The following is a 17,500-nucleotide window of genomic DNA, read 5'->3' on the forward strand; positions in this document are numbered from 1 at the left end:
CGTTTGCTCTCTGACTGAGTTTTATCAATATTCACCTTTTTTCAAGCTCGTTCAAATGTTTTTTCCTGAGCAGCTTTATTAGTGATTTCAGTTCTCACTTCAGTTTTCCGTCCATCAGCAACAACCAGCGTTCTTCATATCTAATGTTCTCCGTTTGTTGTATGATTTGACCACGTAATTCCTCCTCCCGATTATTTGCTCTGCTGTTCATTCTTCTCTTTTTGAATTCTCCTACTCTTTCAGTAACTTTGGGGACATCCATAGCTACAGATCGTATTCTTTTTTCACTACGTACAACACAGGTTGTCAACCTCAATATCGCATTATCGACAGCGGCATCTTCACCGTTTTCCAATTATCCGCCTCCTTCCATTCTCTGTCAGTGGAATCTGTCATATTACTTTTAGAGCGGCATGCGTTGTGCATTGTGAGCAGCTGCATAGTTCTTCTATCTAAGTATCACCGTCTTTGGCTTTTGGGACATATATTCATTACTTTAATAGTATTTCTTCCGTTTAAGGCGGCGAGCTGGCAGAATCGTTAGCGCGCCGGCCGAAATGCTTAGCGATATTCCCTCTGTCTTTACGTTCTGAGTTCAAATTCCGCCATGGACGACAATGCCTTTCATCCTTTCGGGGTCGATAAATTAAGTACCAGTTGCGTACTGGAGTCGATCTAATCGACTGGCCCCCTCCCCCAAAATTTCAGACCTTGAGCTTACAGTAGAAAAAAAGACATTTAATGTCAAGGCAGTGAAAACACAAGGCAACGAACAGACAGAATTGTTACCCTGCCAGTCAAAATGCTTAGCAACATTTCTTCTGTCTTTATGTTCTGGGTTCAAATTCCACCGAAGTCAGCTTTGCCTTTCAGATTCGATAAATTCGCCGAGGTCGACTTTGCTTTTCATCCTTTCGGAGTCGATAAATTAAGTACCAGTTGAGTATTGGGGTCGATGTGATCGACTTAAACCTCCTTTCCCCAAAATGTCAGACGTTGTGCCTCTTTAGCAGAAAGGATCAGAATTTCATCACCAAGACGGATGATGATCCAGGGGAGGTCACTCTAGTTCTCTCTTTTTTTTTTTTTTGTTACCCAAAACTAAAAATATTGCAATCAAGTTAATAAAGAACAAAGTTGTTGTTGCTGTCGTTGTTGCTGTTCTTATTTAATTCGGGCATTTCGACCATCTTTACGGTCTGAGTTCAAATTCCGCTGAGTTCCACTTCGCCTTTCGAAGTCGATGAAACAAATACCAATTGAGCTCGAAGTGATCAACTATCGAAGTGATCCCACAAAATTTCAGGCCCTTTGCCTAGAGTGGAAAGTATCATCATCATCATCACGACCACCACCGTCGTCGTCATCACCATCACCATCATCATCATTAACATGGCGAGCTGGTAGAATCGTTCACATGTCGACCAAAATGCTTTGCGGCATTTCTTACGAGTCTTTATGTTCTGAGTTCAAATTCCGCCGAGGTCGACTTTGCTTTTCATCTCATCGGGATCGATGAAATAAGCACCAGTTGGACATTGGGGTCAATTTAATCGACCACACTCTCTTTACAAAGTTTTGGGCCGGGGTTGACTTTGCCCTTCATCGCCCCGGGGTCCATGAAATAAGCACCAGTTGAGCGCTGGTGGGTGGATATAATCGACCGGCCCACTCCCTCAAAATTTCAGAACTGGCAGTATCGTTAGCATGACGGACGGAATGCTTAAAAAGTATTTCTTCCGGTTCTTTACGCTCTGAGTTCAGATCCTTCTGACATCAACTTTCCTGTTCATCTTTTCGGGGTCAAAGTCCCCTAAAAATTTCCAACAAACAAGTTCTATATATTCCTTATATTTCGCCTTTGCCAGAGTAAATGTAAAAAAACGAAGGGAGATCACTGATGTAGACGAAGGATGACCCAGGGGAGGTCACTCTACGATCTGTTCTTTTTTTTTTTAACCCTAAAACATTTTTACGCGTAGTTAATAAAGAACGAAGTTGTTGTTTAATCGAAGATTAGCTCTGATCGATTAAGCCTGTAATCAAAGACATTCCACCCATGATAATTCCATATTACTGTAAAATAACACATAATCCAAAGCTTCCATGCTTTTCTAACGGTAGGGTGTGATTTAGAAAAGGCCTTGCTACTATTTTTAGTATTTCAAGCACCCACGTCACGGTTATGTAAGTATGTATGTATGTATGCATGCATGTATGAATGTATGTATGTATGTACGTACGTACATGTATATATATGGATGTATGCATTATTTCATATACTACATATATATATATATATATATATATATATATATATATATATATAGACATACATATATATGAATGTGTGTATATATATATATATATATATATATATATATATACATACATATATACACACATATATATATATGAATGTGTGTGTACAGAGTCGATCACAACATCCTATTGCTAAAATTGTCCAATATGGGAATCCATGGTAAACTGCTGCACTGGATTAAGTATTTCCTGGTGAACAGAACCCAACAAATTATGATCGATGAAATCCACTGAAGCCCAGCAAAAGTCATCAGTGTTGTTCCCCAAGGGACTGTTTTGGGCCTCCTTCTCCTTATAGTCTCCATAAACATCTTAAATGTCATCAAACACAGTGACATAAAAATATCTGTTGACACTTCAAACTTCAAAAACTTATCAATGGAGAAGACCAAACCAAACACGAGTCTGATCTGTAAGCCCATCGGCCAACAGGATCACCATTTTGTTCAATGAGGAAAAATTTGAACTTATGTGCTTTGGAAAAGAGATTCTCTTTGCCCACAGAATCATCCAATATCAGAGTAATTATTGACAAGAATCTCAGTTGAAGATGTGAGCATCGACAATAAAGGCAATATGGCTCACTGGATGAGCTCCTGAATCCTCAAACCTTTGCTGTCCAGAGAGTCAGATGTCATCGTTCCCACCTAAAATACAGCTGACCCCTCATGTGGGGTCTCCTCATACCAAACAAAACACTTTGAAAATTGAATGAAAATTAAAAAGGCATGACTGATCGTGATTATTGGGATTAAAAAGGCATGACTGATCGTGATTATTGGGATTAAAAAGGCATGACTGATCGTGATTATTGGGATTAAAAAGGCATGACTGATCGTGATTATTGGGATTAAAAAGGCATGACTGATCGTGATTATTGGGATTAAAAAGGCATGACTGATCGTGATTATTGGGATTAAAAAGGCATGACTGATCGTGATTATTGGGACCACCTTAAAATGTTGCAGATTCTCTTGATTCTCTTCAGCACTGCTGTGAGTGCTACACCATTTGCACAACATGCGGAGTATTCCACCAGCATAAACCTTAACATCAAATTCAGAATTCATCCAAGGCTGGGGGTCAAGTGCCCTATGACCTTTACAGAATCCAGGATCACAACACATAGATTCACTGCAAAACAATTTCTTTTCTTGAATGAGCCCTGTTCTATTTAACATTAATCCAAAACAAATCAAAAAAGAAAAGATGAAACCTGGACAAACTTCTTCAGGGGATCCCAGATAAGCCTGCTATATCTGGATACATCTCAGTCAACAACAACTCCCTACATGAGTGGACCCTATCACAAAACACAACTTAAAAATAACTAAATGGATTCTATTAGTTGATACTATTTTCTCCTATACTACAAAAAAAAAATCTCTTTTAGTCCCCAAAAATGTATATACTAAAACCTTTTTCCACAGGCATATGGTGTAGTTGTTAAGAGCGTGGGCTACTAACCCCAAGATTCTGAGTTCGATTCCAGGCAGTGACCTGAATGATAATAATGATGATGATGATAATAATAATAATAATAATAATAATAATAATGATAATAATAATAATAATAATAACAACAAAATCGAAAAATACCTTAGGAATGAGAACCCAGGTTTGAAATTTCCCCAAGACACCTGATGAAGGCTGGAGGGTATATCAGCCAAAACATTGTGTTAACAACATACAAGATGAGGACAAATATCCGTCAAATGTAAATAATGTAAAACCTTTTTCTATACAAAAGACCCAAAGCAACAACATGTGACTCTTTAATTTTCCTTCTTCTCTTCCATCCTTTTCATAAATTCCAAATGCATCTTCGGAATACGTACACCAACGTAATTTTAGTCATGACAACAAAAATGTTTATTCAGTGAAAACACGTTGTTATATTTTTATTCTTTATATAAACTCATGAAATAGAATTATTCTCCACTGATGTTAAATCATTAAACTTGTTTGAATTAAACAATATGTGTGCGTGTGTGTGTGTGTGTGTATGAATATATGTGTGTGTATATAAGAACATTTGGCTGCGTTTTCAACTTTTTCTCAGTATTTTTCATATATATATATACACACACACACATACATATGTGCTTGTATATACATAAATGCTCGAAATATGAGAGTAGAAAAACAGCGGAATAAGGCAGAGAGGGGATAATGGGAGGCAAGGGGGTGTGGCTGGGAGGTGGATGTGTGCAAGGGAGATAACAACCACTTTCAGTCTATTCCTGATACTACCACTTCCTATGCTCTCCATTCTTTACAACCCCAAAGAAAGCTATGAACCAACCAACAGTCTGATCTTTCAACTGACCAACACTTTCCCTCCCAAATCATTACCTCCTTCTCTCTCTCTCTCTCTCTCTCTCTCTCTCTCTCTCTCTCTCTCTCACACACACTATATTTTTCATGAGATAAATAAAACATAAATTATAATGACAAATTATAATAACATAAATTATGATAATAAACCATGATGACATAAGTTATGATGGAAGATTTTAATTTATGTATGAACACTTTCAAATGAAAGGTTTCCTACCAAAACAAGTGGTGGACTTAGGCAGATTGGTATCAAAATGATTAATAACGTGCAGTACCAGGTTCAATTCTTCCCATGGGTAAAGGGTAGATAACATAACACCATGTCAATGTATTTTGCCTCACAGATCCTAAAAACTTTAAGAATCATCAGGAAATGAAATTCTCATTGAAGTCTGCAGTAATATGGTCTTAAATTTTAGCCCCAGGCAGCAATTGGGGAGTGGGTAGTTGATACCTTCAACCTCCTCAGTAGTTCATTGGTACATTGTTGACCCTGAGAGGTTAAAGGGTAACGTTGACCTTAGTGGCATTCAAACTCAACCAGAAGAATTACTGGTAGGCATTTTGTCCAGCTAACAATTCTGGCAGTGTATCACCTTGAAGACTTCAAGAGACAGACAGTACCATCACAACAGCAATAAACCAGAAGGAATCCAGTAAATTCTTCACCCCAAAGAGGGCCAGAAAGCTGCAAAGTACACAACTCCGTCTTCTATGTAGGATGAAACATAATCAACATGGAGATTTTTTGCAGAAGCCTTCCTTACTTCATAAAGGAAACCATAACGAGATACGGAATGTCTTTGCCAATAATTCTTTTCCTGCTTGGAATTCCAGATGGCACTAACAAAGGAATTATCTCCCTTGTTGAAGAATTTAACATAAATCAATGTCAGTTTGTTATTGATCTGTTTCTTCAGCTCAAAGACGAAGTTATCAAGTGTGATGCCTAACCAAGACACCGTTTTTATATCAGGCTCTTCTGCTTTGGCATAAACAGAAGAGACAACGAGGCAATCCTCAATGGACACCAAAGACTGAATGATTACATGCCATCCGTTCTTCTTTAGTTCACTGATTCTAGCAAGATGTTCCTCTGGACTTTGGTGACTGTAAACTTTCTGACAAACAACATTGACATTTTCAAACACAATCAGGAAATTCAAGTGGCCCTCGTGACAATAAGTCTCCAATAGTTTCACAGAGAAACCAAGGTCACATTGTTTACTTACAACAATATCCACATTATCAACTGAAACATCAAGACACACAAGCGACTGGTTAGTATTACTACCACCACCACCACTACTACTACTACTACTACTATGCCATACCGTATTAAAATAGGTTTTGCTGTTGAGTTGATGGCTGCTTAACCAATGAATATTATAACTCAAAGACAACATCGTATCAACATGTGTCTGCAGAAGATCATGAGGAATTATAACGGTAACGACTTGTTTACCGTCTTCAGTTGATATATTTAATGAAGAATCACTGAGAGGCTTCACTTCGTGCCATAATGGTAAGCTAGGAATCACACTGAGGGCGTATCTCATCAATCCATTGAGGTCCATGTCTTTAGACCAGGCATTAAACAACAAGACCCAAGTAAGTCCAGATTTATCATGCATCACAGTACACGATGTTCCCTCCATTGCTCCAGTATGACCCCACGAACAGCCATTATCTTCCACCTCTAAACCAAATCCATACCATTCGTCACCATTCTCATATTCAGGACGGCTGAGCATCATCTGAACGGTTTCCCCTTCTAGCAATTTGCACTGATTCTCAGACAAACAATCAAATATTTGGAGGACGTCACTGGCGTTGGCGACCCACCCTCCATACGATTCCGCTCCATCCATTTGTACAAGACTCGAATGTGGAAGGGTCCATCCTTGGAAAGTTTGGGGTTTTCTCAGTTCCAGCCAAGATTTGTGGAAATAATTCACCTGGAAATACAGAAGAACAAGGACACAGTGTCAGATATTTTGGTAAAGAATCAGAAAGTTTAGGGGTTGAAGGCTGTTAACAAACCAACCCAGGAGGAAGGAGTGGACTGTGGTGGTTAGAGAGGAAGAAGAGAAATATAAGAGGAGGGGGGATGAGAGAAAGAGAGGAGGAAGTGGAGCAAAAGATGGGATGAAAGAGATGAGGAGATGAAGAGAGTAATAATGGTGGTGGTGGTAATGATAGTAGCAGGAGGAGGAATAGTTTTAGTCGTTCCTTTCCAGGTCAGTTCTGATCAAAGACGTCCCAGCAATGACCATCTCATCTTTTTCATAATCAAATAAACACATCTGGAATTTCTTCTTTGAATATAAGTCTGAGAGCAGAATCAGCAGAGAGAAGTTCCAACAAGATGAAATCTCCAAGCGGTTTAAATATACAAAACTCCAATATCAAAGTTGCTAAAAAGTGTCAGCAGAAGGGCATCCAGGAATCATGACCTGGATGTGGCCTGGCCCCCTTAGAGTGTAAGAAGTTAAGGGCCAAAATACTTGTCTGAGGTGTGTGTGGGGGTGGGGTGGGGTTCTTCTCTGAAAAACCATCTGCTGCTTGGTTCTCTTGAGGCTTTCTTACCAATGATATAAGAAAGATGGGTTTGATAGGTGTGTCAATTTAGATCTTGCATTAGTTGTTCTTGTTCAGATGCAGGTCAACCCTGACATCTGAACTAAAATATTGCCAAGGTGGATGTTGCTTTAATATAAGAATGTCTGACAAGGCTGTGAGCTGGTAGAATCCTTAGCACACCGGGTAAAACGATTTAGTGACATTTCAGCTGTCGTTAGATTCCGAGTTCAAATGCTGCCGTGGTACACTCTGCCTTTCATCTTTGCAGAATCAATAAAAAAAATACCAGTTGAGCACTTGGGCCGATATCCTCGATTTACCTCCTACCCTGAGTTTGTTGGTCTTGTGCCAAAATTTAAAACCAATATAATGCTGTCTTGGATTGGATTGGATTGCCTGTGTTCAGTCTGCTGCAGGACAAAAGCCTCAGCATGTTCTCTCCCCCAACCATGGTCTGGTGGGGGAGGCCATGAATTTGAACTTGAGCTCATACTGGTTTGATGAGCCTGCTCATCCACACTGGCTCAACATGGATTGACAGACATGTTAGACATCATATGTTGTTAGACATCATATTTCAAAATCGACAAAAGAGTCCATTATATAATCTTTTCTACTCTAGGCACAAAACCCGAAATTTTGGGTGGGTGTGGTGGTGGTGGTGGTGGTAGGAAGCAGTCGATTAGATCGACCCCAGTGCGTAACTGGTACTTAATTTATCGACCCTGAAAGGTTGAAAGGCAAAGTCGACCTCAGTGGAATTTGAACTCAGAACCTAACGGCAGACGAAATACTGTTAAGCATTTCGCCAGTTCTCTGGCTTTATATAATGCTATAGAAATATTCAGCTTCACACAGTTGGAGCATATTCCTTGTTCATATTTGAAAGACCCCATGGAGGAATTACCATTCCAACTAAAGACAAGACTACATACCTCATCATTATTAATAACACCACAAGTGTTATTATGTCCAGTTGCCATGTTGGTTATATTGACATTCTTCAGAATTTCTTTGAGGAATTCGGTATATGGCTTCTGTTCCACTTTCTCAATAACTTTACCAAGAATCAAATAACCCAAGTTGGAATAACTGTGCCGTTTACCTGTAAAGGAAGACTTGTAAAGTAATAAAATACAAACAGTCCATGAGGTTTGTCCCCTCAACTACCATATTCCTTGAACTTATGAAAGGTCATGAGTACAGAAATTAAACAAATTAATATTGAGCATTCTTTGTTGTTGTTGCTGTTGATGATGATGATGATGATGATGATGATGATGATGATGATGATGATAACTACCACTTGAGAAGTTAATAAATTAGTTACAGTTTGTGCATCAATTGTTTAACTCCACTTTATTTCTGGTTGAGTGGGATCATAAACCATCCAGCTAGCCCCATCGCATTCCATTTTTTCTTTCACCAAATATAATGTGTCTCAGATTAGATTATTCCGTGTGACTTTCTTTTTCTAAGCTGACAAAGCATTGTAATTTAAGGAAGGTTTAGTTATTATTTCTACCCAATCAAGCAACCATGTAGGAGATTTTGGCCGGTGGCACGTAAAAAGCACCATCCAAATGTGACTGATGCCAGCCCCGACTGGTTCCTGTGCCAGTAGCACATAAAAAGCACCATGCAAATGTGGCTGATGCCAATGCCGCCTGAGTGGCTCCCATGCTGGTGGCACATAAAAAGCATAATCCGAACGTGGCTGATGCCAGTACCACCTGACTGGCTCCCATACCGGTGGCACATAAAAAGCCCCATTCAAACGTGGCTGATGCCAATGCCGCCTGAGTGGCTCCCATGCTGGTGGCACATAAAAAGCATAATCCGAACGTGGCTGATGCCAGTACCACCTGACTGACTCCCATACCGGTGGCACATAAAAAGCCCCATTCAAACGTGGCTGATGCCAATGCCGCCTGAGTGGCTCCCATGCTGGTGGCACATAAAAAGCATAATCCGAACGTGGCTGATGCCAGTACCACCTGACTGGCTCCCATACCGGTGGCACATAAAAAGCCCCATTCAAACGTGGCTGATGCCAATGCCGCCTGAGTGGCTCCCATGCTGGTGGCACATAAAAAGCATAATCCGAACGTGGCTGATGCCAGTACCACCTGACTGACTCCCATACCGGTGGCACATAAAAAGCCCCATTCAAACGTGGCTGATGCCAATGCCGCCTGAGTGGCTCCCATGCTGGTGGCACATAAAAAGCATAATCCGAACGTGGCTGATGCCAGTACCACCTGACTGACTCCCATACCGGTGGCACATAAAAAGCCCCATTCAAACGTGGCTGATGCCAATGCCGCCTGAGTGGCTCCCATGCTGGTGGCACATAAAAAGCATAATCCGAACGTGGCTGATGCCAGTACCACCTGACTGACTCCCATACCGGTGGCACATAAAAAGCCCCATTCAAACGTGGCTGATGCCAATGCCGCCTGAGTGGCTCCCATGCTGGTGGCACATAAAAAGCATAATCCGAACGTGGCTGATGCCAGTGCCGCAAGACTGGCTCCCGTGCTGGTGGCACATAAAAGCACCCATTACACTCTCAGAGCAGTTGGTGTTAAGAAGGGCATCCAGCTTTAGAAACCTTGCCAGATTAGATTGGAGCCTAGTGCAGCCTCCTGGCTTGCCGGTCCTTGGTCAAACCGTCCAACCTATGCCAGCATGGAAAACGAAGGTTAAACAATGATGATGATGATGATGATGATGATGATGAAGCATAAAATAAGAGTCTAGCAAAATAAAAAGAAACAAAACTATTCCAATCAATTTTTTGTTTGTTTCAAGAAATTACCTCCTGGGGTAAATTGTAATTGCCTGGTGGGTAAATTGTAATTGCCTGGGGTAAATTGTAATTGCCTGAGGGGTAAATTGTAATTACCTGGGGTAAATTGTAATTTTTTGCTCATCATAAAACGTAAAAGTTTATCTTCTGAAGACATTTCCTTGTTCTTGAAGATATTATCCAAAGTCCAGAAGACGGCATCCCCTGCTTGGTCTCGGTCCCATCCAGCGCTGTGCTGCAACAGGTGTTTCACTGTAATCCGGTTGAGACGATGATCTCCTTTCGATGTGGATTTATAACTGTTCAAAATACCTGCAATAAACAAGGGATTAGAATATCTTTTAGCTTTTACTTGTTTCACCCATTAGACTGGTCATGCTGGAGCACCACCTTCAAGGATTTTTAGTTGACAGACTTGACCCTAGTACTTCTTTAATTTTATGTCTGGTACTTATTCTGTCGGTCTCTTTTTGCTGAACTGCTAAGTCATGGGGACATAAACACACCAACACTGGTTGTCAAGCAGTGGTGAGGGGGACACACACACACACACACACACACACACATACACACATAATGGGCTTCTTTCAGTTTCCGTCAACCAAATCCACTCACAAGGCTTCGGCTGACCCAAGGCTATAGTAGAAAACATTTGCCCAAGGTGCCATGCAGTGGGACTGAACCTGGAACCATGTGGCTGGGAAACAAACTTCTTACCTCACAGCCTCACCCGTGCCTTTCAAAGGAAATCTATTTTAGAAACTTCACAAGTGCAGGTGTGGCTGTGTGGTAAGAGGTTGGCTTTCCAGCCATGTGGTTACAGTTTCAATCTCACTGCATGCCACTTTGAGTAAGTGTCTTCCCCTATATAACCTTGGGCCAGTTAAAGCCTTGTGAGTGGATTTGGTAGGCGGGAACTGAAGGAAACCTTTCATATATACACGAGGAAGTCAAAAACTATCCACATTTTCCCCATAACATATCTTTATTCTTGTCACACTGCCTTCTGCACATTCATGCTTATGGTTGGTGCTATTATTGTCATATGACTGAAGTTTGAGCCTGATCACACCATCTTTCTTTCTGGCTTTACAGTGTAAAGCCTGGCCATTCCACTAGCAATGGGCACCAAAGAAGAACAAAGAGCAGTGATCCGATTTCTCTGGTAGGAAGAGGTGTCAGGTGCTGAAATTCATTGGAGGCTTTTAGCACAATACGGGGACAGTGCACTACCATGTAGAAGTGTGTTGGAGTGGATTGAGAAGTTTAAAAGTGGTCGGACAAGCACGATGCATGAAGAGGAAGCAGGACGCCTGTCAACCTCCACCACTGACGAGATGATTCAGCAAGCTCCAAGAGATGGTAAATGGTGAACCAGTTCATCCTTACCATCTCTCGGATCACTGCTCTTTGTTCTTCTTTGGTGCCCATTGCTAGTGGAATGGCCAGGCTTTACACTGTAAAGCCAGAAAGAAAGATGGTGTGATCAGGCTCAAACTTCAGTCACATGACCACAATAATACCAACCATAAGCATGCATTTGCAGAAGGCAGTGTGACAATAATAAAAATATGGTATGGCAAAACTGCAGATAATTTTTGACTTCCCCTCGTATGCATATATATATATATACATACATACGTACATATGAACATAAATACATAGAGATATCATCATGATTTAATGTCCCTTTTTCCCATTCTGGCAAGGGTTGGGTAGTTTGACAGGAACCAACAAGCCACAGGGAACTGTGCTGATCCCTAATGTCTGTTTTAGCATGGTCTTTATGGCTGGATGCCCTTCCTAATGCCAACCACTTTGCAAAGTGGACTGGCACTGACCCTAGTCAGATAAGCATGATTTGTGTGTGTGTGAGTGTGTGTGTGTGTGTGTGTCTTTGTGTCTGTGTTTGTGCCCCCGTTACTGCTTAACAACTAGTGTTGATGTGTTTACATCCCCATAACTTAGCAGTTCAGCAAAAGAGACCGATAGGATAAGTGCCAGGCTTACAAAGAATAAGTCCAGGGGTCGATTTCTTTGACTAAAAGTTAAAGGCAGTGCCCCAGCATGACCACAGTCAAATGACTGAAACAAGTAAAAAACAAAAGACAAAAGAAAAATATTGTTTTCTACTCTAGGCACAAGGAAGAAATTTTGGGGGAGGTGGGGGCAGTCCATTAGATTGACCCCAGTACATAACTGGTACTTAATTTATCGACCCCGAAAAGATGATAGCCAAAGTCAACCTCGGTGGAATTTGAACTCAGAATGTAAAAACAGATGAAATACCGCTAAGTATTTCGCCCGGCTTGCTAACGTTTCTGCCAGTTCCACCACCTTCACAAAAGAAAAATATTTAAAAAAAACAATCAGTGAGTATTTCACAATTCTGACTTACCTTTTGATCCAAAGACTTTGGCAGATAATTCCAGCTTCTTTTGCTGCCAAAGAACCAGAATGCCAATGGCTGTTAAAGTTTTACTAATACTTGCTATACGGAACACAGAATCTGGGTGGACCTTTCGGTCGAGGCTTGCCATTCCATAACCTGGAATATTACAAATATTTTTTAAATTTCAGAAAACAAAATAGCTCTAAGTTGAAAGTGTTTGATGAAGGACCAAATGGTTCTTCTGTCCTCTAAAAGGGTGCATTTTTAATTTTGCTGAGTAATTATAGTTTAATTATTAGCAAGCCCCTAAATCCTGCGACACCATATCTAGCAGGAGGGGGTTAGTCAAGGGTTTTGCCCCGCTACCCCACCAGTTCTCAATTAGTGCTGGAAGTGAACCCAGAACATAAAGAGCCAAAACAAACTCCATGAGGGACTTTCTACAATGCTCGACTGACTCTAATGATTCAGCCAATCGGCTGCTCATAATGCTAATGTGTATGTATATGTATGCGTGTCTGACTTATATGTATGTATGTAGGTTATATGTGTGTATGTTTGTAAGTAACTTGTGTGTGTGTGTGTGTGTGTGTGTGTTACTTGTAAAATGTTCTCGTGATCTGACCTTGTCTGTAAATCTGTTCTCCCTTATAACTTAGGGCCACAGCAGCCCCTGGGATTCCTTGTTCTTTCATAAAGTTTACAATAATATCGTCAAACTGCTTCATATAGATCGGTGGTTCTTCAGTTGGTGAGACTGGCAGAGAAGCTGAAAAGAGAAGACGAAAGGGTTGCAGTTTTACGACAATTGTCAGATCAGCATTCAACAGGGAGCTACCACAATGCTAGGGCAAGTTTGAGGGTGAGGTGAGGGTTATCTAACACTGAATATTCTTGGGGTAAGGCCAAGTTACCAAGTAAACTCACCTCTTGCATAATGAGAAGATCTGTCTGGAAAATAATCATGGGTTATCTCATAGCTTTGAGATATCAATGATGTGATTGTTTATCTTCAGAATGGTGTTGTGGGGTAGGTGTGAGAGGCCAGATCTGGCTGGTTTGAACACAAAATGGACAGAATATTTGGGTTGATATGGTTGGTTTGAATGTTAAAGGGTTAATACATTAAACAGATTTTTTTATTCTTCTGAATGCATTATGCCGTGCTTGAGAAGAAAACCCATCAAGCTGAGCAAAATCGCAGTTGTGGCAGATACCAGTGTCACACAAATGGCACCCGTGCCGGTGGCATCTAAAAACACCCTGGTCTCATGCAAATGGTTGGTGTTAGGAAGGACATCCAGTAGTAGAAAAACCATGCTGAATCAGACTGGAGCCTGGTCCAGCCTTCCAGTGTGCCAGCCTGATCAAACCGTCCAACCCATGCCAGCATGAAGGACGTTAAATGATGATGATGATGATGGTGGTGGTGATGATGATGATGATGATGATGATGATGATGATGATGATGATGATGATGATGATGATGATGATGATGATGATGATGAATATTCACTGCTGAAATTGGGATGTACCTTATGTGGTTGTTTTTTCTTACCTTGGTTTAAATTTTCAGATGCCATTTAAAGATCTTCATTTAATTTCCTCAAAAATTTATTTCAGATTGGTGGAGTGGATGGACAAAAAAAAATGTTTTGTTGTATTTAGTTATGTCATTTTACATTCAGAGTTCAAATCCTGCTAAAGACCATATTGCCCTTTTAATCTTCCAGGTGGAGGGGAGGGGTTAATTAGCTAAACTCTCTCTCTTTCAAAACAGGCGCTCTGGTGCCAATGTTAGAAATAAACATGTCTATCTGTCTATCTGCTTGTGTGTGTGTGTGTGTGTGTGTGTGTGTGTGTGTGTAACCAAGTCAGTTTATTAACTGACATGTGAAGAGTCTCAAGGAGGAACTCCTGGTATTTCGTTTTCCTAGTCCTAACATCCTTGGGCAGCAGTGACCCCTTCCTCTGGCCTTACAGATTTGTCCCACTTCCTGAAGGTGTTGGCTTATACCAGAAACCCAAAACAAAGAACTTGAAGCTTCAGGAATGTTTCCTTTGATCAAAGAGAGAAAGGTGAGATCCATTCCTGAAAATGGTAACGGCAACATGTAAAAGGCACCGGAGCCAGTGGCACATGAATGGCACCCAGCATACTCTGTGGAGTGGTTGGCATTGAGAAGGGTATCCAGCCATAGAAACCAAGCCAAAACTGACTAGCGCCTGGTGCTGTGGCTTTCTGGCTTACCGCTTCCACTCAGTCTTTCCCATGCCAGCATGGAAAACAGGCGCTATGTGATGAAGATGCCCTTTGGTAAAAATTGTTTCTAACTCTTTCTAATCTTGACACAATGCCAGCAATCTTCAGGGGTGGGCAAACCGATTACATTGACCTCAGTATTTCGTTGGTATTTATTTTATCGATCTTAAAAGATTGAAAGGCAAAGTCGACCTCAGCGTAATTTGAACTCAGAACGTAAAGCGTTAGGAAGAAATCTCACTAAGCGTTTTGTCCCACTTAGATTACGATTCTGCCGGTTCGTCGCCTTACCGTGGTGAACCTTTAGATGCTGTTGACAACGAAAGATCTATAGAAATGTATACCATGGCGAGAGGAATGGTTTGATGTTTAATATGTAACGAATGAGTGTTTTGTAGGTTTACAGGACTGGATCTCACAGCTTAGAGGGGACAAGGCCCAACCCAGAAGAAGTTACACACACATATTGTTTAACCACAGGTCATCCCCGAATGGAGATGACCCCTTGATCAATGGTATTTTAGCTATAGATGCCTGATCTTTTATTCGGACAGAATGCATTTTGAACTACAACCATTACACAATGAGATATTCTATTCGAACACGATAGAGTATAATTTAAGGGTAAATTTGACTGCTATTTCTAACAGGTGGAGTGACTCTCTCACCCCACGTACAGCCTCAGTTGACTCTGCAGTTCCGAAGACTCGTAATACAAGAGAGACAAAGTAATCAGGAAATGCATGTCAAATTATGGACAAGTCCAGGGAAACTTTATCGCCAATCATTAATAGACAGGTCATCATATGCCGGTGAAGTTAAGCAGGCCGAAACTTCGAAGTCACTGTCAACACTATTCTTGTTAAAGAATAATAAATATTTATCCTACAAAAAGCATCGAGTAATCTTAGTTTAATGTAAAATTGTTTTTATTTTAACTTGACATAAAAACAATATATATACATATATGGTGTGTGTGTGTGTGTGTGTGTATGTGTGTGAGAGAGAGGTACTAACCCCTAAAAAAAAGGTCCAATTTAATCTTACCCCCTCCAAATTACGGGAACCTGCTTTGTGTTCACGAGATCGTAAAATTCCGCGCCTTTGGATATTACACGATACAATAAAAAGGATATAACATTGTTATATATATACATAGATTTATATACACAAATATACATGTGTGAAATAGGGACCAGCGAAAATCGGTGGGAAAAGTTAAATTTGTCAAGAAAGTTGTTTTCAAGAGGAAACTCAAAATCTTTTGTTGACAAACAACGGTCGGATGATAGGGAAGGCAGAGTTATATCCCTTGTCATTTAAAGGTACGTGGCTTGGTGGTTAAGGTATTCCATTCACGATTGTAACATTGTGTGTTCGATTCCCAGACCAGGCGGTGCGTATTTTTTTTTTTTTTATTTTACAAAATGTGATAACTTTGACATCAGACGTATGATATACTTGTACAGGAAATGTCGATTTGATGGAAGGAAGTGAGCTAAACTTTGATCACAATAAACAATATGGTTTACGGCCATATCACGTTGAGAGCACCGGTTCTCGTCCGATCCCCGAAGTTAAGCAACGTCGAGCCTAGTGAGTCCTTAGATGGGTGACCCCTTGGGATACTTAGGTGTTGTAAGCATCTCACATTTTTTATAGACGCAGGAGTGGCTGTGTGGTTCCGGGTTCCGGGTTCAGTCCCACTGCGTGGCACCTTGGGCAAGTGTCTTCTACTATAGCTGACCAAAGCCTTGTGAGTGGATTTGGCAGACGGAAACTGAAAGAAGCCTGTCATGTATATATATGTATGTGTGTGTGTGTGTGTGTGTGTATGTATTTGTGTGTGTTTGTACCCCACCATCGTTTGACAGCCGATGTTGGTGTGTTTACGTCCCAGTAACCAAGCGATTTGGCAAGAGAGACCGATAGAATAAGTACTAGGGTTACAAAGAATAAGACCTGGGGTTGATTTGTTCAACTAAAGGCAGTGCTCCAGCATGGCCGCAGTCAACTGACTGAAACAAGTAAAAGATTAAAATTGGAAGATGGATAAAAAAGAACCTAATAAAAGTGTATCTTTTATCTTTCATTTGTTTCAATCAGTGGAGCGTGGCCATGCTGGGGCACCAGCTTCAACGGTTTTCGTCGAGCAAAACAACCCCAGAACTTAGTGCTTTTTCTTTTTTTTTTAAAATGGTAGTTTAAAAAAATTTTTTTTACCTGATCCAAATTGCCATACAATGGTATCGAACCCAAAAACCCCATTACTGCAAAACGAGCTTCTTGATAAGACATAATATAGAAGACTAATTATATAATATACAGGAGGAGTTGGTCATGGCTGGCACGCTATTCGATCTTAGGTCTGCTCGGTCATAGAAGACAAAAACGGCGACGATAACTCAACTTCGCTCTTATCAATTTTCTCTCCATATTTTGGCTTCAACAACAGATACTTTCATAGTTATCTCCCTTTGGCCATTCAAATCCTTTCAACATTTATTGTAACTTTTCCGCCCTCTTTTTAAAGCCATGAACTAAATAAACAAATTTAGGGAGCCGGCCCGCTATCAGCTTGAGTCGAGTAGCTGTCGTGATCTCAGGTGTTCTTTGGCCCACCACTACCAATTTCCTCCACAAAATTGGAATAACATGCCATTCAGGTGTGCAACCCGTTACTCACCACCCATCGTCTGTCCCATTTTTTCTTGTTTTCTTACAATTAAATTGAGATTCTTTATGTGAATAAAACTACCGTAGTTTAACGTGTATAAGGGACCTCCTA

At 40.7% G+C, this 17,500-nt stretch overlaps 1 protein-coding gene and 1 pseudogene across 4 annotated transcripts in view; one reads left to right on the forward strand and one right to left on the reverse strand.

The window, feature by feature from the left end:
* Positions 1-4,193: 4,193 nt before the first annotated feature.
* Positions 4,194-17,500, reverse strand: part of LOC106878761 (uncharacterized) — a 145,346-nt gene continuing 132,039 nt past the window's right edge. For 2 of the 4 annotated variants that reach the window (XM_014928085.3, XM_089351694.1), the window contains exons 2-6: positions 13,075-13,218; positions 12,456-12,605; positions 10,154-10,369; positions 8,181-8,350; positions 4,194-6,620 (exon numbers count right to left, since the gene is read on the reverse strand). In XM_014928085.3, the coding sequence (XP_014783571.1) occupies positions 5,328-6,620; positions 8,181-8,350; positions 10,154-10,369; positions 12,456-12,605; positions 13,075-13,177 (1,932 nt within the window). In that variant the 5' untranslated portion in view covers positions 13,178-13,218 and the 3' untranslated portion in view covers positions 4,194-5,327. Of the gene's footprint in view, positions 6,621-8,180; positions 8,351-10,153; positions 10,370-12,455; positions 12,606-13,074; positions 13,219-14,007; positions 16,034-16,935 lie in introns of those variants that run through there. The other 2 variants (XM_014928083.2, XM_014928082.3) reach the window with 2 other exon arrangements.
* On the forward strand, positions 16,239-16,357 carry LOC149136419 (5S ribosomal RNA; annotated as a pseudogene).

Source organism: Octopus bimaculoides, chromosome 4, assembly GCF_046866305.1.
Source record: "Octopus bimaculoides isolate indiv1 chromosome 4, ASM4686630v1, whole genome shotgun sequence".
In the NCBI taxonomy this organism is placed as follows: domain Eukaryota; kingdom Metazoa; phylum Mollusca; class Cephalopoda; order Octopoda; family Octopodidae; genus Octopus; species Octopus bimaculoides.